The 23,344-nt window shown below is 47.4% G+C and overlaps 1 protein-coding gene across 7 annotated transcripts in view; it reads left to right on the top strand.

Annotated features, from left to right (window-relative positions):
• LOC138265795 (nuclear body protein SP140-like protein) overlaps positions 1 to 23,344 on the top strand; it is a 637,415-nt gene that overhangs the window by 61,469 nt on the left and 552,602 nt on the right. For 5 of the 7 annotated variants that reach the window (XM_069213830.1, XM_069213831.1, XM_069213828.1 and 2 more), the window contains exon 2: positions 13,584 to 13,716. In XM_069213830.1, the coding sequence (XP_069069931.1) occupies positions 13,585 to 13,716 (132 nt within the window). In that variant the 5' untranslated portion in view covers position 13,584. Of the gene's footprint in view, positions 1 to 13,580; positions 13,717 to 23,344 lie in introns of those variants that run through there. The other 2 variants (XM_069213829.1, XM_069213832.1) reach the window with 2 other exon arrangements.

Below are 23,344 nucleotides of genomic sequence, written 5' to 3'. Positions count from 1 at the left end.
CGGAGAATCCCTGGAGCGCGCTCGCACGTCTCTAGAAGCAAAGATAGACAGAGTAGCAAGTGACGTCACTCTCCTACACGCGGACCACCGCAAACTCTCAGACAGAACCAAGGAGATCAAAACCACAATACAGGAACTAACGCCTGCGACCACCCAGCTGAAAACAGGAATGGAAGACATACAAGCCAGAGTGGCAGAATTGGAGCGATGAGCAGAGGACGCGGAGGGCCGATCCAGAAGGAATAATATACGAGTGGTAAATCTACCGGACGGCACGGAAGGGCGAGATCCGACATCCTATTCGGAGACCTGGCTGCAAGAGTTGGTACCAGATGGAACACTCACCCATTTTTTTTCTGTGGAGCGCGCCCACCGGGTCCCGACCCGTGCTCGACCACCGGGGAGCGCTCCACGCCCATTTATAATACGCCTCCTCCACTACGTGGACAGAGACATCATACTACGAACAGTAAGAGCAGCGCCGCCACCCAAAATAGTTGGCGTGCAAATACTATTGTTCCCAGACTACCCCCTAACAGTGCAGAGGGATCGGGTCTCTTATCTTCCTGTGAAACGTAAGTTGGGATCATGGGCCTAAATTACTCACTACTGTTCCCAGCCAAACTTCGTGTAGTGGCTGGGGACAAAACGCACTTTTTCTCCACTCCGAGGCAACATGGGAATGGCTCGAATCGACAGGACTGGCAACGGGTGACACGCCAGAGCGAACCGAACAAACATCTTGGGTCAAGCGAGGCCGAAACAAGCGGGACAGAAAGAGAAGCACAACCCGCATGGAACCACCCAAATGTGCCCCAGACCTGGAACAACTAATCCGAGAAAGAAGAGAAGCAATACACACCGTGACAGCAATGGCCGCATCCCCTCTGAACTCTGGCTCAGACACAGAAATCTCACAAGCAACCAGTGACCGTCCCCCCAGACCGGACTGCTTATCGGAATCGTGTCCTATCGAGGGACCCCCTGTGACACCGGCCACTGCGGACGAAATTTTCTAAAAACTTCTGCTTAATGTAAAATCACACTATCTAATAAGAGACACTCAACCTGAGGCACGCACATGGGGCGCCCCGATGGACGTGCAAGCAGCCAACACAGCAAAGAGATGCCCATGTCAATCCAAGAGAAACTATAAACGCGCAGTTGATGACAGTGACAGGCTTTGGTCACGGAACTGCCCCCTCTCCTCCCTGATGCACATATATACCAGGGTTCACTCCTGCGCCCCCCACCGATCATCTTAGTTATCCGTCCTAGCCGGACTACAAAGCCAAAGACTACACCATCTCCCGGCATACCTGGCCTACCTCTACACCCCTACCATTGGAGTCCGGAAATGCATAGACATGCACCTGCACGTCCTTGTCTTTGTTGCAATGTTTGGGCGGTGACCCGTTGTTTAACTGCTCTGATAGTATTAACTAAGTTTTGTTTTTGCCGATGTCCATACATAACCTTTTCAAACTCCAACTGGGAATGGAAAGTTAACGAAATAGTACAGCTCAGGAAACACAGGTGGGTGAGGGGAAAGAAAGACCTAACACTTCACACATGGCTACATACACAACAATTACCTGGAATGTAATAGGTATACATTCCCCCAAACGGCGATATGCCATCTACTCCTACCTTAAAAGACACTCAGTTCAAATAGCGCTCCTACAAGAGACACATCTAATAGACCAGGAAATCCCTAGACTGCGTCAGCGCTGGAGAGGGCAATTATATGCGACAGGATACTCTGCTTATGCCAGGGGTACGCTTATCTGGATAAGAGCAGGCATCCCCTTTGCTATGGAAGAACAAATCATAGACCCGCAGGGTAGATATGTACTCGTCAAAGGGAAACTGGCAGGACGCACAATCATATTGGGCTCCATATATGCCCCAAACACAGAACAAACTACTTTTCTACACACCCTAACACGCCACCTGGCACACTGGAGCACACTCCCGTGGATACTTGGGGGAGACTTCAACAGCGTGCAAGACATAGAACTAGACCGCTCTTTCCTACCACTATCAACATCCCCAGTGGTAGCTGCCTCACGAGGCCTGGGAAACTGGACTCAACAATGGCAATTAATAGATGTATGGAGACAAAAACACAGAGAGGACAGAATCTACTCCTTCTACTCTGCCCCGCATTCCTTGTACGTACGATTAGACTACATATTCTGCACTGCGAACCTCGCCCCAGTAATAGAAAACCCGGTGTACATGGGACGCACACACTCGGATCATAACCCCTTAACAGGTCTGCTGCGCTGGGGATCTTCCCGCCCACCTATCCCCACGTGGAAACTAAGGCCAGAACTCCTAGAAGACCCTGATTTTAGAGCATCATTAAGCACTGCAATACTAGAATATTTTGAACAAAATGAAGGCACGGCCAATTCGGGATTAATCGAATGGGATGCATTTAAAGTCTTTATCCGAGGGCATTGCCTAGGAACCCAATGCAACATGCGCAAAACCATCGAACGCGATTTGGCCCAAATAGAACGGGTTTTACCACAATCAGAAGATGAAATCACTAACAATCAAGCTGAAAAGGCGAGACTAGCAGCGTTGCACACAGATCACCAGACACTACTAGAGCGTCTGAGATGTCTAAAATACACCGCACACTCTGCGAGAACCTCAGCGGATAAGGCAGGTAAACTACACGCCTGGCTGATACGACGGGACTGTGAGAGAAAACCAATAATGGAAATTCGCTCACACACAGGGGAAATAGTATACACACCTGCAGAGATTCAAACCGAATTTACAAGACACTATGCAACCCTCTACACCACAAGAATAACCCCTGGAGAAGACTCCAGTATGGAATTTCTTGCCAAAGTGAGACTCCCAAAACTAAAAAACGACCAGATTGAAACTCTCGAGACACCTCTTGACCTAGAGGAAATCAAAACCAGTATCAAGGACCTCAATCCAGGCAAGACACCAGGCCCAGATGGGCAACCGGCAGACTTCTATAAAGCATTTACCATACATCTGGCGCCTAAATTATTACGGGTGTATGAGACAGCCGAGCAGAAGGGCCACCTGTCGGATACACAAAGGCAGGCATTACTTGTCTCTCTTCCTAAACCTGGAAGAGACCCAATAGATATGGGCTCATACAGACCACTAGCAATGCTAAACACTGATTACAAAATACTAGCCAAGATATTAGCAACAAGACTGGCACCAAGCATCCCAGAACTGATACATCCTGACCAAAATGGATTTGTACCAGCTAGAGACACCTCCCAAAATATCAGAAGACTGTTCCGGGTTATGGAATATGCTAGACAGGCCTGGCCGCGGGCGGGCTGCCTGGTCCTCGACCTAGAGAAAGCTTTTGACTCTCTGGAATGGCCTTACTTGTTCAAGGTGCTGCAAAAATACGACATAGGACCATTTTTCACCCGCCTAACTAAACTACTATACACCAGACCAATGATAAGGGTGGGTCTGGGCCCTGAGATATCAGAACTAATCCGGGTGGGCAGAGGCACGAGACAGGGCTGCCCCCTCTCACCGTTACTATTCTCACTCGCAATGGGGCCTCTAGCGGCCACCCTACGCGAAGAGGGATCTAACTGGGGAATACCTTTGGGAGACGGCATACACATAGTGTCGCTATATGCTGATGACCTCCTACTATACTTTAGAGACATCCAGCGAATCCCGCAGAGAGATAGCACACTCTTGCGGCAATTTGCGCAGCTATCAGGACTTAGGGTCAATTGGTCTAAGTCGAGCCTCTTCCCATTCGACCCAGGCCTATCAAACCCAAGACTCACCCTAACAGAAAGCCCAGTTATCTGGCAGCCAAACACCTTTAGATACTTGGGCATTAAGATCTATCATAGCGAAGAAGATATATTCGAGGGCAATCTAGCAAAAGCAACATCCTCAATCAGATCCCAAATGACCTTCTGGAGAACACTGCCACTATCAGTGGCGGGTAGGATAGCACTCCTAAAAATGGTGGTGCTCCCGCGACTCTTATACTTCTTCTCTAATCTACCACATTATGTCTCCCCCGCCTTCTTTAAAACACTGGAAACAGGGCTGAGAGAATTTATATGGAATAATGGTCGCTGCAGAGTAGCCCTTAAAAAACTGTAGCTACCGACTGATAAGGGTGGGCTGGCGGTCCCCAATCTGGAACACTATTACCTAGCAGCCCAACTTCAATGGATATCCAGATGGCTGGCTGGTAAACAGCTGGCCGATACAGCAACAGAGTCAAGACCATGCTCGCTCCAACAAATACAGCATTTATTCCACCCGATCACACATCCGCGAACCCCTCGACAAATATTCCTTAGAACAGCACACAAGTGCTATCATAGATCACTTCGCCTTACGAAGCTGTTGACCCCATTCGCACCAGCACTAGCACTGGTGGGCACACCAGGGGGCACTAGGGTCACATCAGACACAGAACTGCGCACATGGCATGAACTAGAATTACACACACTAGGTGACATATATGACGACAACCAACTATTACCGTTTGCCAAGCTCCAAGAAATGGGGCTTCCGCCTGGCCAATTCCTCCTATGCTGCTCACTGGTGGGATCTTTGAGTTCCAAATGGGGAGACATCACAACACCCCCACCCACCCATCTGCTGATTCAATACCTGCAGGTGGTGGGCTCCGACCAACATCAGGTCAGCTGGTTACCAGATGCCCTGAGAATCCAAACTGCCACTGAAAACGACGCACTACGTATGACATGGGAAACAGACTCGGGCGAATCCATCGCGATAACAAAATGGAGAACTGCCATCTCAGGCCACCTCAATATACCACGCAACTCGCGATTTAAGCTAATCCTGTCTTATATTGTAAACAGAGCTTACCTCACACCTGCACGCGTAAACAAATATTTTAACCGCCAGGACGCAGCCTGTCCTAGATGCCGTGAAATAGGAGTAGACATGCTACACATGATCTGGTCCTGTCCTAACCTAGGCGCCTACTGGAAGGAGGTGACAGACAACCTAGCCACATGCATTACACAACAAATACCCTTCAAGTGGGAGACTTGCATTCTGGGACTATTCCCCAGAAGCAAGCAACACAGAGCAGAAACACGTTTTATAGATCTGGGACTAATTGTTGCGAAACAGCTGGTGACCCAAAGATGGAAATCTCCAGACCCCCCCACTGATACAAGCTTGGAGACGCTCACTCAGGGTGTGGGCGGGAGCAGAGCACATAGCACTCAAACGTGAAGAAACCCTAGGGCTACGTCAGCACCTGATATCTGTCGACTGGGAGGACCTCCTAACCCAACTACACAACACTGAATCACACCCGACAGGGGAGAGATCAAACCACTGCTAACTTAAAAATCACAAATGAAAATTCCACACCACGTAAGAGAATAAAACACACAGCGTAACCGAACAAACTAGGACATTGAGAATTGAGAAGAGAATAAGTAGCGACTCCCACGAAACCCCCCAGACCCCCCAATTACAAACTGAATTGTTACTAGAAATCCCCAACCAGGCATGAAAACAGCAAAAGTTTAATCAATCACATAGATATGGACATCGGCTAAAGTTAAAGTTATTATCACACAAGCTCCTATTTTTTTTCATCCTTCCTCACTTTAAAGTTAATCTATACAAAAAACATAATGATTACCCTACATACCTCTCTTAATCAAATGCTGCAGTCTAATACCCCGCCCAACCATTATCACTTTTACAATAATTGCAGATGCGATTAACAACAAAACAAACGCAAAGACAAAATGAAGCAAATGTCATACAAACATGTAAATGTGGTAATAAAAATATGCAACAAATATGTATAATAAAAGCACATTAAACTGCAATGTATTAAACAGTAACTGAGATAATATGAGAAATGTAAACTAACAAAAATAACAATAAACAGATTTATGGAATTTTTTTTTAATTCAGGACACGTCCACACCATATGGATCATTTCGGCATTTTATGTTCCGCATCTTGGACATACGGCAGCGTTTGTTCGAAAAAGGCATTTAATCCTGCCGGGTGTGAGATACTTCTTATGCAGAAAGTAGAAGCTGATCAGCTTGATATGAGTGTTTCTCGATACCGTATAGCTATGACAATGTAATGCTGTTTTATGTTGTAATGCTGCACTTCTATGGTCTTAATTAGACCGAATAAAGATATTTGACTGACTGACTGACAGATATGAGAAAGTATTGTGGACCAGTCCTCATCCAAGATTGAAAGGCCTAGGTCCCCCTTTTATGAAGTATGAAGATCAGTCAATGGTGGTACGATATCTGTCCTCGACGCCTGATAGAGATTGGTCACTGCCTTAACCCGACCCCTGTATTACATAGTATTCAACATTCTTGGTGGGGCAGGGGCTCAGCCATACCAGTGCGAAAGTGGGCACGTAAGGTCGATGTCACGGCCCGGTGTAGGAGGAACTGGCCCCTCGGCATCTCATGCAGCAAGGAGAAACCAGCAAAGGACAGGAGCTCCCCATTATGATAGAGCTCGCCCACACATGTGACTCCATACTGAGACCAGTCTGTCAGGCTGCATAGATCTAAGCCCGGAGCTATCTGCATCAGCCCCTGCAGAGGAATTTCTGGAGAGTAAGGTTTTGCAGTCCGAGTGCGTTAGAGTACTTGTTTCCAACAATGCCGTACAGCCTGCAGGACCCTGTTGCTGGTACGTAAGGCGCACCCTGGGCTATCAGGATTTGTAATAATGTGAGTAGACCACAGATGGTTTCCTCTACCAGATGTTCTGTTATGAGCCTAGCGACAAGCCTCTGGTTATAACAATGGAGTTGCCAGCCCTCTGTGAACCAGTTTCTTCACAACATGTATGTCACATTCCGTCGATATTGACCTAGCTTGTTTAATCAGCAGTTTAGCCACCACAGTTACCGGCAGGTTGCTTGTCCAGATTGCACATGCTTCCAGGGTCTGCAAGGCGTGACTTAGGTACTTGTGCCAGTTTGTTGTCGGGTTGCTGAACAGTTCCTAGATTAAGTTTTTTAATGTGCGGTCTTTTGCCAGCTTGGCTTTCGGTCTGTAGGCTAGGAACTTGGCTTTTAATATCCAGTGCTGCAAGGCTAACCCAAACTCTTGTTGGATTTGTGCATGTGAAGTGCAAGTAGGAAGCAAAAATACACTTTTGTAACAAGTAGACTGTGTTCTGTCCAACCAGTTGACTATTTTATCTCTGAATGTTCATGCCCAATAGGTGATGGTTGGGAGAAATTGACATCTTATTACCTTCAGAAGAAGGGATAAGTCTGGATTGTTCATTGATTTTTTTTTCATTTGCAGAAAGCCCATTCTAAGGAGTTTGCTGCCCCCTGTTTGGCGGTGATACGTGTTGCCAAGCAGCTTCTATTGTCCAAACAAACTCCTAGATATTTATAGGCATCCATCACCTCTCTGGCCTTTCCCTTGATGGACCATGACCCCCTTTCTACAAGTTTGCAAGAGATTATCATGACCTTTGTTTCCGTTATGTTCACTTTTAGATGGTTTGCCTTAAAATGGACAGTAAGTGCGTTGAAGACCCTGTTTGGCATTTGGTTCAAAAGGACCATGCCATCCGAATACTGGAGAGATTGAATTTTGAGACCAGCTATTTTCAGTGGGACTACTCTCACAAGTGCCAGGAGGGCGCGAGGTCAGCCAAGTATAAATTGAATCAGAGTGGTGCCAGTATGCAGCCTTGCTTCAGGCCTTTGTTTGTTTAGATTTTGTCCATGGTAGACCATCTGGCGCTAACTCTTATCTTTACCCAGGTTTCAGAGTAAAGGTTAATGATGGCTTTTAATAATTTTTGAGGGATACCTCTGTTAAGTTTTGCCCAGAGCTTTGATTGTGATACACTGTCAAATGCTGTTTGAAAATCAGTGGAGCCAGTGTAGAGGGCCTTCCGCTTGGCTGCCATTGTGGCTTCAATCAGGTGAGACATACTGAGGAGGTTATTTTCAATGTGGCAGCTCTTTTGAAAGCTGGTTTGGGTCAGGGGATCAGCTTCCTTTTCTCAGCCCAGGCTTGGAGCTTCTGATTTAATATGCTAGCATAGCACTCCCCTTCAGTGTCAAGGAGCACGATTGTCAATAGTTCCCCGGGCATGATTGCAAACCTTTATTGTGGACAGGGACCAAAAGTGAGCCCCTCTATGTTTCAGGAATGGTTGCCCCCAGTAAATACTCCTGAAATAAAGGCTCCATTAGTGAGGCCCATCGGGGCAGCCCATCGGGACAGGGTCCATGTGTATACAGCGAGTGGGATGCTAATTGGACCAGGAGCACCACCTGCTTGCATTGGCTTGATAGCTAATACTACTTGGGCTAGGATTATTGATCGTGTGGTCAGCCTTGAGGTCCACTTAAAGGTCTTTGAGATAGGATTGTCATTCCCTGGGGGCGATGTTGGTAACAGTTGCCTGGCGATCTGAGTTGGAGCATGTTTTGATCCATAGCCAGAATTTCTTCTGGTCCCTGGATTTTATTACCTCAAGTGATTCGACCCATCTTTGAGCTTCCTCTTCTCTTCTTTGGGCATAGAGGGCTCTCCTGTATTTTAGGTGTATTTCGGCGACCAGGGTTTGCAGCTGTTTGTTGGGCTCCTTGTCTCTATTGCGCCTTCTCAAGACTTTACTTAAGCTTCGATTTAAGGTTGCAATGTGATGTGTTGTATTAACTACAGAGCTGGTGATCGCAGAACTCTTGCCATTTTCTAGCTTTCCCAAGTTGCCCACGTTTCCTTAGATGATCAGCCAGGGTCTTCCAGAGGTTTGCTACTGTGGCCTCTCCACTTGGTCACTGTATCATATCCAGGAAGCGGTCCACTATTGCCCCTTGGCTGTCATGATGTGCATGAACCACTTTATTTTCCTATTGGGCTTGAGCTCTTGGTTGCCCAAGGGTCTTGTTTTTGGACAGGTGGGCTGTAGGGCCCGGACTTCGCAGGTGCGGATTGCATGATCACTAACCAAGGAAAGGGTCACATCGAACTTGGTTATGCACTGAAAGTGGGCCAGGAATACCCAGTTGTAATCAAGGGCGGCCATCCTGAAGTAGGAGGAATGTGTGTAGGCTGCGGAAGTTGCACTGTTTATTCGATGTTTGTTAATTGTGTGTAAGGCCCATATTCGATTGGCCAGAGACACAAATGGGCTGGTCAGCTCTGTGGACATAAGGTTCTCATTAAAATCTCCTATCATAACCCACATTTCATCAGAGTATAATGCTGATAGGTCTTTCAGAGTAGGGAGCAATGAGACCATAGTTGTATCTCTGCTTGTTTTTGTAGGATGGAGATAAATGCATCCTAAGATGAGGGTACTTGTGTGGGCCCTTATGTTGCTGGTCTTTGCCAACAAAACTTTGAGAAAGATGTAGTCACCATTCCCTAAGCAGAGTAAGGTGACAGTTGCTGTCAGGTCATTTTTTAATGTAAATTGACCCCCCTCTGGAGGTGTGGCCCCCTGCTCCTCAGGCGACTGCGGGTGCTTCATAGTCTGTGAAATCGGGCCAGAGAGACGAGTAGAGAGCCAAAATTTACTACAGGGCGATTATGTCACATTCCTGTAGATCGTTGATAGTTGTCTTCTTGATTTCAGAGTTGATTAAGCCTCATATGTTCCATGAGCTTATTTTCAAGTGGGATCTTACTTCTTGATTAGGGTATACATGCAGCTGTGAGCTAGGATTGAGAGCTAAGGGCATAGGGAAGCCACCCCAGGCTGGAGATTTTTGTGGTCGCACAGCACAATGGCGGGCACCCCCTTTTTTGTTTGCTGTTATTAGTAGTTCCCCCTCTGTTATTGGCAGAGGTTGGCTTCCCTTTTTGGTGCTCCTTAGGGCAGAGCTTGCCAAATGCCATAGCTTGTAACCCATCCCTTTGGCTGGTGATTTAATTGCGATGTCTTGCTTCTCTGTTCTGTTTGAAAGACAGGGTACTTTGGTGCTGTTGGTGCAGTTACTTGTATTCCCCAGTTTTCCAGCTGTGTTTTATTCCTCCTTAGGGCCTTTACTGTTGCAGGACTGTGAAAGGTAATTTCAGTGCATTTATTCATCTCTCCAATTTCTGGCGGAAGGAAGGCCACTCTGTCAATATCGGCAGACGTGATGCTTTCCAGTCCTGGAACACTGACGCAGAGTTTCCACAATATCCCCTCTGTTAAGAATGTCCCACTTCCCTCTTGAGTCATACTTGAAGTATAATATGACCTTAAGACCGAGACAGTTTTGGGTGCATGAACGTTGCACTGCGCCAAGTCCCTCTGTTCTGTTGGTTTGTGGGACGGCCTAGTGACTCCCTTGCTGCAGTCCAATTCCGAGATGGTTGGCCTTATGATGCTCTGGGCTAGTGTTTTGAGAGGGTTGACTTGTGGTGCATACACCGTGAGGTTGCCCAGGTTCTCTGGTATGGTGCTAGGGCTTCCCATTGGGCTCCCTTGGTCACTGTGGTGTTAGGTTGTCACTTCTGCTCCTCTCAGTTCTACAGGAGTTGCCGCTGTTTGTGTCCACACAGAGGAGGTATTGGGGCTTTTACCATGCTGCCACTTGATGATGTAGTGTTTACAGTAGCATCTGCAGTTGGGGACATGTATTTGTTTTGCTGGGGCAATCTCAGTTCTTCTTTGCTTGTCAAATTTGAAGTGTCTGTTGTAAAGGCCACTACCACCTTGCTGGCAAGTTCTTTGTGGTCTCTGTGGTTGCAGTTGAAGGGGTATTAGGGTCTTTAGCGAATTGGTCAGTTTTTTTCTTTGACTCTTGGTTGTCATACTGGAGCCAGTGCAGGAGGATATGATTTTTGGTTTTGCTGCTCTTGTTCAGTTTTTTCTTGTTTTTCCGTGCTAGGGGAGCACCGTCTATGAACTCGGCATTAAGGCCCTTATTACGACCCTGGCGGACGGGGGAGAAGTGGCGGTAAAACCGCCAACAGGCCAGCAGAAACAAAAATGGAATTATGACCATGGTGGTTACCGCCATGGTCATCCGCCACTTCTCCACTCCGACCGCCAGGGCGGTGACGACCGCTGGGCTGGCGACTTCGGTCTCCAGCCCGGCGGCCGTCACCAGACCGCCGGCGGTATCAGGACCCTGCATACCACCATGGATTTCGGGTGGTTTGGAACGGCCACGAAATCCATGGCGGTAGGCACTATCAGTGCCAGGGAATTCCTTCCCTGGCACTGATAGTGGTCTCCACCACCCTCCTCCCCCACCCGAGTCCTCCCCCCAAAGGTGGCAGGACCCCCCTCCCCACCCCCAACATGCACATACACACACCCCCTCCCCACCCCCACCCCCATCATGCACATACACACACCCCTACATGCACACATACACTATAACAACACATACCCGTGCACATACAAACAGACATGCACACAGACCGACCCGCACACATTTCCCATACACACAACACACCCCCGCATTCATACACGCACTCACACACCTCCTCTACATACTCACACGCACTCACACACCTCCTCTACATACTCACACGCACACCCCCATGCTCGCACACAACACACAACACCCCCCCTCCCCTAACAGACGATCAACTTACCTTGTCCGTTCATCCTCCGGGAGGGGACGGGATCCATGGGGGCTGCTCCGCTGCCAGCTCCCCGTCACCAGAACACCGCCACACCGAATCATGGGACGTGATTCGGTGGGCGGTGTTCTGATGACGGGGCGGTGGAGGTGGAGCAGCCTCCACTTCCCCGCCGACTGCCAGTATGGCTGCTGGTGGCTCTCCGTCCGAAAAAGGACGGAGGGCTGCCAGCAGTCATAATACGCTGCGCGGAAAACCGCCTGCACTGGTGGTCTTCAGCATGGCGGTACCTCAGCGGTCTTTAAAAAGGACCGCAGAGGTCGAAATGAGGGCCTATATCCATTGCTCGGGGGTTTGGATTCCAAGGTGGTGGGTTCTTGCTCTAGTTTTTTATCCTGTTGATTCTCCTGCTGGGCCATGCCAGTGGCAGCTAGCTTTGTTGATTGCTTGGTTTGGTCAAGGTTCGCTCGCTTATAGACTGATCCTGTGGTTTTGAATTGAGCTTGACATTCAAAGCTTCTTTAATTTGCCAGTACGTAGCTTCATCATCTCACAGCATTTTCTTTGATTTCTTTTACACCATCATCAGCAATATTCTTCAGGTACTTGATAATCGTTCTGTTATGTTTCCTTTAGAGCTTCAATGAAATCTTCAAATGTCTCTTTCCAAGCAGCCCATTTAGTGCCAATATTTTGTTTTTTGGCACTATCAAATGATGGTGGTGGTTTCAGGAAGGCAGCAGCATTATAACAATTTGTGGAACTTACTGATTTTGATATTAGAGTTCTATCCAGCTTCATCTACTGCCCATCAGGACCTGTTCCATGCATACCATCAGCCAGGCCCTGTGACGTGCTGTCCTCAGGGTAATCTTTTATAACTGCGGGATATGTGGCCTCTTTCTTGGTCTCTATTGGAAGAACAGCCTTCTACAGCGTCTCTTGCCTCTTCATGTGTGGACGGCTCCTTAAGCACAACCCTGGGGCACTTCTTCTCGGGGAACTTCCCAGGGCTGGTGTTCTGATGATTTGCTTTAATTGGTTCTGGTAAGCAGATGACTTTTCCTTGTATCAGAATTGCTGTGTCATACTTTTGCACTTTTGACACCTAGCTGATCACTGCCTCGCAGTGCTGATGATCGTAACGTTAACGCATAAGTAGCTGCACTTTCAAAACCTGGTTGTGTCCACCTTCAGCAGTAGCACCCCTTGTACTGTATGACTTTATATTGCATACCCCTGTGTACGACCTTGCCAGTAGGTTCTTGACCAATGATGCATAGACTTCTCAGCACAGCCTTCTTTATCCTCAAGCACTTCACACTGGCTGGAGTTGTGCTTTGACTCCACATACGCCAACTGTCGATTCTACACTTCGATGAAGCTCTACAGAGTCCTTCCATAATTCATACTAACATGCTGATGTTTTTAACCTTATCAGGGTATCCTCAACATAACTATTCCTGGGTTATACCCATGATAATTTTAACACTCTTTCGATCCCTGCAATATCTAGGAGCTCCCTTAACAACTTTGAGCCCTTCCGATGTAGGGGCCGCATGATGAAGCATGGCACAGAAATGGCCATGGGCGAGGGATCCTTTATAACTCAAAGGTTATTTCTCTTTTTTTGAGCTAGGATCATTGCCCGATCGTTAAGAATGTATAAGTGTTCCATGTCTTTTTGGGTTAATGGCAGCTGATCACAGCAAACGGTTTTGAATGAATATTTTTTAGGGCAAACTGTTGCTCTCAGATGGCCCTTGAAACAAGTGTGCTTGAAAGTCATCCATTTCACTTAGGACACAAATGTATCTAAAGGATGAGTAGTGACTGTCTCTTGATTGTTGAACGTAGTATGTTGTGGTTGTGCTGTCAATGTCACATTTCTCTGCAATTGTACCCATTCTGCGTAGCCTGTAACTGTTAACCCAACTCAAATAAAATATGTAGTCTTAAAATGTTATTGTAACACAGACCTCTGTCTCTTCCAAGCAGGATGTCAGAGGAGGAGAAGCTGAAATCAATGTTTAGGAAGCAGAAGGTGCCCGTGTCTCTGGCAGTGACAGAGCTCTTCCCATTGCTCCATGGACTGCGTGACCATGAAATCATCACAGAGGAAATGTTTATGGTGAACTGGCTTTCCTATTTACGTTTTTCCTGATACAACTCATTGCCTTCTTACTATTCAGTGTGTTTATACCGGGCCTACCTTCCCTGATGGCACCTTTTCACATTCATGCTTCCTTATCTCAGTGGCATTCCTTATTCCACAGGTTTTATTGCCCTACATGTTCTCTTCAGCCCAGAATTGCATCCTTCCTGTGGATGTCCTCTGTCTTTAGATCCCTTACATAGTTACATTAAAATTTACAAAACATAAGTACATTCAACTCCTCATCTGCTGAGATGTTCCAGCATCTTTAAACAGCATAGAACGTTGCACTATCTGGTTTTGCCCTTGTTTAATCTATGTGTCACTCTTCTGTATCTACCCTAATCAGATTCGGTCATTCTAACAGAGAATTCCTCCCGTTCCTCTCCATCTTGAAGATGGGTCCTTGTATTTTCTACCCTTTCTGTCTCACCTAATTCCCAACCTTCCACTTGACAATATTTACCTGCTCTTCCCCATTTATCTAATGAACACTTTTACTTTACTCAACCAAACTTACACTGGAATGTGTGTATCCTCTATCTGTACACATACGTCATGTGATTGTCTCTAGCTTATTCATGACCCCCCACTCCTGCTGAAAACTGTTACAGATGGTATTTCAAATTATTTATTTTGCTAATTTCTTGAATCTCCTGTACCTAATTGTCCACACCTGTTAACAATGCCACCCCGTTGCTTCGAAAATAAGAACTTCAATTGTTTTCTAAAGCAGAGTAAACAAGATTCATAAAAAAAAGAGCAGGGGCCTCCAACCTTTTCAGTAATAGGATCTACTCATGTTCAATAAACAGCATCTTGGACTTCTAATAATATTTGAGTTGTAATAGTGACCACATCAGACAACAATGCATTAGCTGCCAGCCGCAATTTGCAGGATTACCAGGAGTGATCACATCAGTGCATCAGGTCCTATTACCAGCACTAATTCAAAAATGCTTTTTCAGTCATAATTTCTCTATATATAACAGCCATATCTACAATGCCAATAGAACCAAGTTAATAATAATAGTAATAAGCATCCCAAATGATGCATGATTTATCACTCGAATAACTTTAAATGCATTTCCAAAATGCAGTCATTTTTCTCCACACATCAGCTCATGAGTTCTTTAAATACACACATTTATGTCCCAAGCATACTTTTCAATTTTGGCATTCTGAGATTAATTTAACCAGGTAAACTCTTCTAATTAAGAAGGCTGCACATAAGAGCTACTTACAAGTATCCGGAGAGCTACCAGTAGCTTATGAGCTACTTGTTGGAGAATCCTGGCATAGAGAGATAAGCAGAGAGTTCCACAGTCTAGCTTCAGCAACTTAAAATAACTGGTCACTGAATGTGACTGTTCTTGTTTCAGGCATACTTACCAGAGAAAGGTCATTTGATCTCACGTCACAAGTATCATTTTGCCTCTTAACTTTACTAACCATGAAAACAGAGAGTTGTTGTGTAGAGTGTGATGTACAATCGTCATGTAAAAGAGATACTCAGGCTACAGGAAACCAATGTAGTTGCTTCAGGATCAGTGTGATGTGTTCACAGCTGGATGTCGCACAGCCAGCTGAAGATTTGTATTGCTTTTGCAGTGGTGGATAACAAAATAGCAGTTCCAAAGTTAATGCGTGCTGGATCAGCACATTTATCTCAGTCACATGATGACAGCTATTGAGGAAAGAAAGGATATTCCAAATACTTTTTAAACAGTAGAACAAGAGTGACAATTTTTGCAGGAGAACAAATGTAAAATTTGAGTCTAGATGTATACCTATATTCCGTACCAAGGCAGAAGGTGGGGGTTCCATTGAAGAAGGCCACATAGGACCATTGTGGGTCAATGCTCCATCAAGTACGAATCAACGAGTTCAGTTTTTGAGGGGTCTAAACTGAGAAAATTCTGTGTCGTATTCTAGCATATCATAACAGGGTTTTATTAATGGCTGAGATGGAAGAAGTGCGCTGCTCAAGGCCACAGATAAACTGGGTGTCATCTGCATACATACAAAACGTGGCACCAATTTTAGATTATAAGTTGGCCAAAGGGCACTTACAGATGTTAAAAAGTAAGACTGAAAGAATTGAGCCCCTAGGGGCACCACAATTGAGAGCTTTTGGTTTTTACTCATAAGTAAAAAGCACCACAACCTGGTACCAGTCAGATAGATATAAGGAAAGTCAGGTCAAAGTTGAATGATAGATCTCTGTTTCATTAAGCCTGGAGATTAAGACAGCATCATCAGTTGTACCAAAAGTGGCAAAGAGATCTACAAGGACCAGAGCTGAAACCTTGATACTGTATAGGGCACTTTTTAGATGTTAAAAAGTAAGAGTGAAAGAATTGAGCTCCTAGGGACACCACAATTGAGAGCTTTTGGTTTTTCCTCATAAGTAGAATGCACCACAACTTTAAATAATACTAGTAATTTATCTGGTAAGAAGAGTTTAAGATCACTGAACCAACAAGCTGGTCTGAGATGTAATGGAGAACCAGAGGGAATGCTTTGGCTGTTAGTTGTAATCAAGTCATCTCTTGAGATGGATGTGAAGTAAATAAAAGCTAAGGGCCAGATGTAGCAATGGTTTAGCGAGTCGCAAACGGCGAAAATCGCCGTTTGCGAGTCGCTAAAGCCACATTGCTATGTAGAAATGCATTTTGCGAGTCGGAACCGACTCGCAAAATGCATTTCCGACTCGCTAATAGGAAGGGGTGTTCCCATCCTATTAGCGACTCGCAATGCTATGTATATTCATTTGCGACCGCGATTGCGGTCAGAAATGAAAGCGCAGTTACCATCCACTTGAAGTGGATGGTAACCCAGGCGCAAATGGGAAGGGGTCCCCATGGGACCCCTTCCCCTTTGTGTCTGGAACAAAAAATAATTTTTCAGAGCAGGCAGTGGTCCAATGGACCACTACCTGCCCTGAAAAATACCGAAACAAAAGGTTTCGTTTTTTTTTCAAAGTGCAGCTCGTTTTCCTTTAAGGAAAACGGGCTACACTTTGAAAAAAAAAGACTGCTTTATTAAAAAGCAGTCACGGACATGGTGGTCTGCTGTCTCCAGCAGGCCACCATCCCCGTGAGTGCCCTGAATCGCTATGGGGTCGCAAATTGCGACCCACCTCATTAATATTAATGAGGTGGGTCTTTGCGACCCCATAGCGACTCGCAGAAGGTGTCTGAGACACCTTTCTGGATCCCAAATTGCGACTTGCAATTTGCGAGTCGCAGGGACTCGCAAATTGCAAGTCGCAAATTGGGAATTTGCTACATCTGGCCCAAAGTTCTGAAATATTGTTCAAATGATTGGGCAATCCAGTCAGAGGCAGGAATATATTCTGCTGCAATACAATGCTTGATTTCTACAATTGTATTAGGAAAAAGATGCAAGGTCCTCACAGATACTGCCTGAGCAAGTAGTGTTGTTAAATATAGTAGTTCATTTTGGTAAGTACCTCTATAGTGCCTTTCTGCTTGTCTATTTTCTAATTTTCATTTGGTTTGCTTTGGAGAAAAACATAGGATTTTTCTGGGTTTAAGTGTGGTTTTCTTTAGGTGCGTAGGAAAAATCAAGTCCAAAGCATTACGTAAAATCCGAGTAAATGACATTAAAGTGTGTTGGACCTGGCCCTTTTTGCAGGGCCATCCCCAAACCTTTTGCCTTTCTCCTCCTGTTTTCTGACCCTCTTTTTGTTGGCTCTAGGACTCTGCCCACTTTCCTGTAAACTTGGTGTGATTGGCTTACACCTGTTTGGCTTATTTAATTAACCTGTAAGTCCCTTGTGTAATGGTATCACTTATACCTAGGGCCTGTAAATGAAATGCTCCTAGTAGTCCTGCAGGGTGGCTTGCGCCACACACAGAAGTAGCCTTTCAAACTTGTCTCAGGCCTGCCGCCACAGGGCCTGCGTGCGCAATTTGCTGCGACATTGGCTTGCATCTAAATTTACTTTCCAGGCCTGGAACTCCCCTTTTACTGCATAGAGGTCACCCATAAGGTAGGCCCTTGGTAGCCCTATGGGCAGGGTGCTGTGTAGGCAAAAGGTAGGTCATGTGTCTTATTGTGTGGCATGTGCTGGTAGTGACAAACCGCCTATTTGGTTTCTCCCTGCTCTGAATGCTGCCCCTCTCATAGATTTGCATTAGAATTGCCCTTGCTGGTGTATAAGTGGTATTTTCTGATCTATGAGAATTAGCGTGGTATGTTTGGAATGGTAGTGAGAAATTGCACTTATTGGTGTAGGTGGGTTTTTTATTACCATTGTAGAAATGCCACTTTTAGAAAGTGGGCATTTCTCTGTTCTTATGACTGTTGTGCATTGCAGCCTGACTCCAGTCCACGTCTGGGGTACCATGACAGCTGGGCTTTGTGCTTACTTCCCAGACAGCCATTACACAGAGAGGTTGGAGGTGTAACAGGATTACATCTGCATACTGAATGGTCTTCCTGGACTGGGAGAGGGAGAGGCGGGTGCGCTTATATTTATATAGGCAGTGTCTTGCCCTCACAAAAAAAGGGCTTGTTTCCCCTTACTAATGTGTGGAGCCAGGGCTGGGGTTTAGGAGGGGTGTTGCACACTTCTAAAGTTTCTTTGAAGTGCCCCCTGAGTTCAAAAAGAAAAGGAATATAAGTACAATGGTGTTCCCCATGTTTTTAGACACTGGAGCTGGAACCAGATGCTGCAGGTGGGGCTGTGATGCTATGAGGAACCGCCATTATACTGACTTGTGTTGTGCTGACATGTGGCCTGCTGAGCCACAAGGAGGACTGCCCCTTACTCTACAAGGAATCTGGTGTGCTGGCCTGTTGCTTGCTCCCCTGCCCTGTGTTCCCCCAGTTGTATCCAGGGGCTGGGTGGTGTGCCCCTAATCACCTTGTTGTCTGCTGTTTTTTGCACTTAGAGATTGCTGTACTTTGTAGGGGGCAGCTTGTGGTGAGTGCTCTACTTTTCCCCTGCAAGGCCCACGGTCCCTGAACTACATGTATGGCCTTCTCTGGGCCATAGGGGCCGGACCCCATTAGTGTGGCCCCAGGAGTGCACAACAGCTGCCAGAAAATCTTGTGAACGAAGCGTGCATTAGTTGGTGCCCCCGGGGCACAAGCAGGCACCAACTTTGGTGCATTCACTGCCACAGCCCAGACTGCCGGTGTATCTCTCACCGACGTGGGCATGAGGAGATCTGCCGATGAGTCGGGTGTAGCCCACCCCCTAGCCCAAGGTGAGCCGAGGGGGAGACAGGCTCTGTGAAAGGAAGGATCCGCTATCTGCTGCCGGAGATGGTGGTGACCAGGAGGATGTTGCGTTAGGTCAAAAGATATCGCACAGTGCCTAACACCAAGGTACTAAAAGAGCAGCTACAACACATGGGCATGGGTAGCTGCTGTGGGAAATTGAGCGCAGGGACTGACCAAAGTATCCTACAGGAGAGGGGCCTGCTTTCTGACTCGGCGACACCGTGGGAGGGAACCCTCAACGGGGGTCCCGTCCCTGTCTGGATTAGGAGCACAGGAGTTGGCAGTCACACTGCGAGGACGCAGATGGCTCTTGTTCTCCCACCTGTGAGATGGGAATACGGCAAGGTCCCTCTGCGGCGACAGGAGAAGTTTGTGCCCCCCCAGAAGGGCAGCATTTCTTTGCTGGTGCGATATTATTTGTACAGTTAACAGGACAGGGTGATGACCCTCAACGGTGGTCCCTGATCCTGTTAGTTCATTAGGCCAACATACTATATTTGCTGTGTAGAGAGCACAGGACACTTTGGCCCTCATTATGACATTGGCGGTAAGTACCGCTTACCGCCATGCTGACTGCTGCCAACATACAGCTGCTGCAGCGGATTACAGCTACCCATATTATGACACACACATAGCAATCCGTCACTATACAGCCACACACACAAGTCGGCCAGCCCCAAGGTCAGTGATAAACTGGTGGTATCCAAACCCACACTGTTCGGCCAACAGAACTACACCCACAACATTATGACCCACAAATTGCAGCGGCGGACGTTCAATGGCAGTAAACCATTGGCCCTACATACCGCTGCACTCATAATACACACACACATACAAAACAACACTACAATGGACAATTCAAATAACACAAACCTGACACCCATACACACACCACACCCACACACCCACACCACTATAAAACACACACCCACATTACCCACAACCCTTTATGACTACAAACAAGTGCCACAAGAGAGATAGCAAGACCACAGACAAGACCACAGCCACACACCACCATCACCTGTACACCATCCACGCACCTTACATCACATACCCCAACACATCACCCCACACACCCTCACCCACACCACTCACACTACACCCATGGCACCACAACGACACCCCAGGTTCTCTCAGGAGGAGCTAAGGGTCACGGTGGAGGAAATCATCTGGGTAGAGCCACAGCTAGGATCACAGATGCAGCAGATATCCATTGCAAGGTAGATGGAGCTATGGCGGAGAGTCGTGGACAGGGTCAACGCTGTGGGTCAGCACCCCAGAACAAGGGATGAAATCAGGAAGAGGTGGAACGACCTACAGTGGAGGGTGCGTTCTGTGGCAGCAAGACACCAAATAGCTGTACAGAGGACTGGCGGTGGACCCCCACCTCCTCCCCCACAACTAACAACATGGGAGGAGAAGTCTTGGCAATCATGCACCCTGATGGCCTGGCAGGAGTAGGAGGAGGATTGGACTCTAGTAAGTCAAATCTCTATTACTATCACCCCCCCTACTTGTATGCCATCACATACCCCCACCCTTGCCCTCACTCCCATCACTCCACCACGTCCCACACACCCCACCATCACAACCCACCCCTCCCAATACCAAGCCCTGCATGCTCTACAAATGAATGGACCCCCATCACAGACCTGCATGGACACCCATCACTAAAGTATGCACACTAGAGGGAAACAGTAAGCCAACCAAATAACTGCTCACACAAGGCAAAGCTGCCAGGGCAATAACAACGATAGAGAACAACACACCCAGGCACAAGATGTCACACGCAGACACAATAACATTGCATTTACATCCCCACAGGTCCCCTAGCCAACGTAACCGGAGAGAAGGTGCCAGCAACATCCAGTCCCCCCCCTCCCCAGAAGAGGCCCACAGTGATGACAGCAGCTCTAGATGCCTGGATCTGGATGACCAACATGGCCCATCAGGGATCTCCGGACAGTCGGTTACCCAGGCATAGTCCCATACCACCACAGAGCCTCCCCCTCAGGAAACACCAGCACAGTACCCACCCAGCGGGCCCATACCTCTGTTCCCAGGACTCATCAATCAGCAGTGTGTCCACCACTACAGGAACCTCAGGCCACCCCACAGACACAGGACGATCAGGGACTGGGGTCAGTGGCAGTGGGCACATGGTTCAGGGGACAGAGGCACAGGACAACAGGGAAGCTGGGAGGACTGCTGTGCGACAAGGGGAGGACAGGTCCAGGGAACCGACTCTCCAGGAGGCACTCACCAAGATCCTGGGAGCATACCACCATTCCCAGGAGACGATGGGGCAGATACTGGACAAGATGCAGGAGAACCAGCGGCTGTAGGAGGGACAGTACCTGAAGATCAGGAAGGACGTGAAGTCCTTTAACACCACCCTGGTCTCCATTGCAAGGGTGCTGGCAGACATGGCCAACAATATGAGGGAGGCAGTGGCACACCACCGGGCCCCTACCACTAGCCAAACCGATGAACAGCCCCCCACCTCCGCAAGTGGACAGGAGGCCCCGCCACAGGACCAACAGGCCACCAGCACCCCTCCCCCTGCAGAAGGAGAACCACCCCGCAAACGTTCCCTGCGATCCAGGCAGAAGCCAGAGACTATTACCAAGACCCCCGCCAGGAAATAAGACTCCTGATTGTCACCCTTGTGTCCCACCCTGTCACCCTGTCCACCTTGAACTGCCATTGCTCCACTTCCTATGCCCCCTTGGACAATGCAATTGTGATCCACATAGGCTGGACTCTATCGTGGACTTTCCTCTACCATCACCCCAGCCCATTGCACATCCCCCTCTACTTATTAGCACCTAAATAAACACCATTTGAAAAAATACAAGTATGGAGTCTGTCAAATGATTGAACTATGTATTAGTTTAACAAGCTTTAAACACTGCAATACAACGGTACAGTAATGTATGCATATGAATGACCTGTAGTTGGCTGCAGTCAACACACCAGGAGCGAGAGTGGGGCACAAATATCTGCAATTAGAGATTCCAAAGGGTACAGTAAGTGGCCATAGAAATGGGAAAATCAGCGTGCCAGTGACAATGTCAAACACAAAACTGTCAATTGAAAGTGAATTTACACTGTCTTACCTGTGTTTCATTGAAAGTATTGCCACATTATTGCACTACGTTGTCCTCATCCTCATCCTCTGCCTCCTCACCTTCACTGTCCACAGGGTCCACTGCTGCCACTCGCCCATCTCCAGCCTCATCCTCCTGCAGAAAAGGCACCTGGCGACGTAAGGCAAGGTTGTGCAACATACAGCATGCCACGATGATCTAGCAGACCTTCTTGGGTAAGTAGCACAGGGAACCACCTGTCAGATGGAGGCAACAAAACCTAGCCTTCAGGAGGCTGAATGTACTCTCTATGATTTTTCTGTTTGCCCATGTGCCTCATTGTAACGTTCCTCTGCCCTTGTCCTGGGATTCCGCACAGGGGTCAGTAGCCATGAGAGGTTGGGGTAACCAGAGTCACCTGAAAATATCAAGGGACAACTGTTAGACACACACTAACCCTTAGGGCCCACACCATACCCATACACCAACATCCACTGGGTGGGAACCAAGGATCACCTATTAGCCATACCCGGTGCCTCTAGAGCTGAGCCATCACATATGGGATACTGCTATTCCTGAGGATAAAGGCATCATGCACAGACCCAGGATACTTTGCATTGACGTGGGAGATGTACTGGTCCGCCAGGCACACTATCTGCACATTCATTGAGTGAAAGCTCTTTCGATTTCTGAATGCCTGTTCATTTCTCTGGGGGTGGGGGACAAATGCAATATGTGTACCATCACTAGCCCCAATAATGTTGGGGATATGTCCCATTGCATAGAAATCAGCTTTCACTGTGACCAAATCCTCCACCTGGGGGAAAACGATGTAGATGTGCATGTGTTTAATCAGGGCAGACAACATTCCTGCTGCCAAGCCCACTGTCACTTGGAAGGAGCCAGTTGCCAGGAAATGGAGCACAGATAGGACTTGCACAAGAGGGGGGATCCCAGTGGGGTGACGGCCAGTATATATCAGGTCAGGCTCCAATTGGGCACACAGCTCTGTAATTTTGGCCCTGTCCAGTCTATAGGTGAGGATAATGTGCCTGTCCTCCATTGTTGCCACGTCCACCAGGGGCCTGTACACGGGGGATGTCTCCATCTCCTATTCATCCGCAGTGGTTGCAGTCTAGGGGGCAAAACGGTGTGCAGTTGGTCACTATCCCATATTTCCAAACACTACACTTCATTGCATGTTGTGACTGTAATAGTATATTGTTGGATAGGCCCAAATGCTGCTTATGTGTACTGTG

The sequence above is a fragment of the Pleurodeles waltl genome, chromosome 11 (genome assembly GCF_031143425.1).
Source record: "Pleurodeles waltl isolate 20211129_DDA chromosome 11, aPleWal1.hap1.20221129, whole genome shotgun sequence".
Classification (NCBI taxonomy): Eukaryota; Metazoa; Chordata; class Amphibia; order Caudata; family Salamandridae; genus Pleurodeles; species Pleurodeles waltl.
Note: the sequence above shows the minus strand (reverse complement) of the source record. Positions and strands in the feature narration are given on the sequence as shown.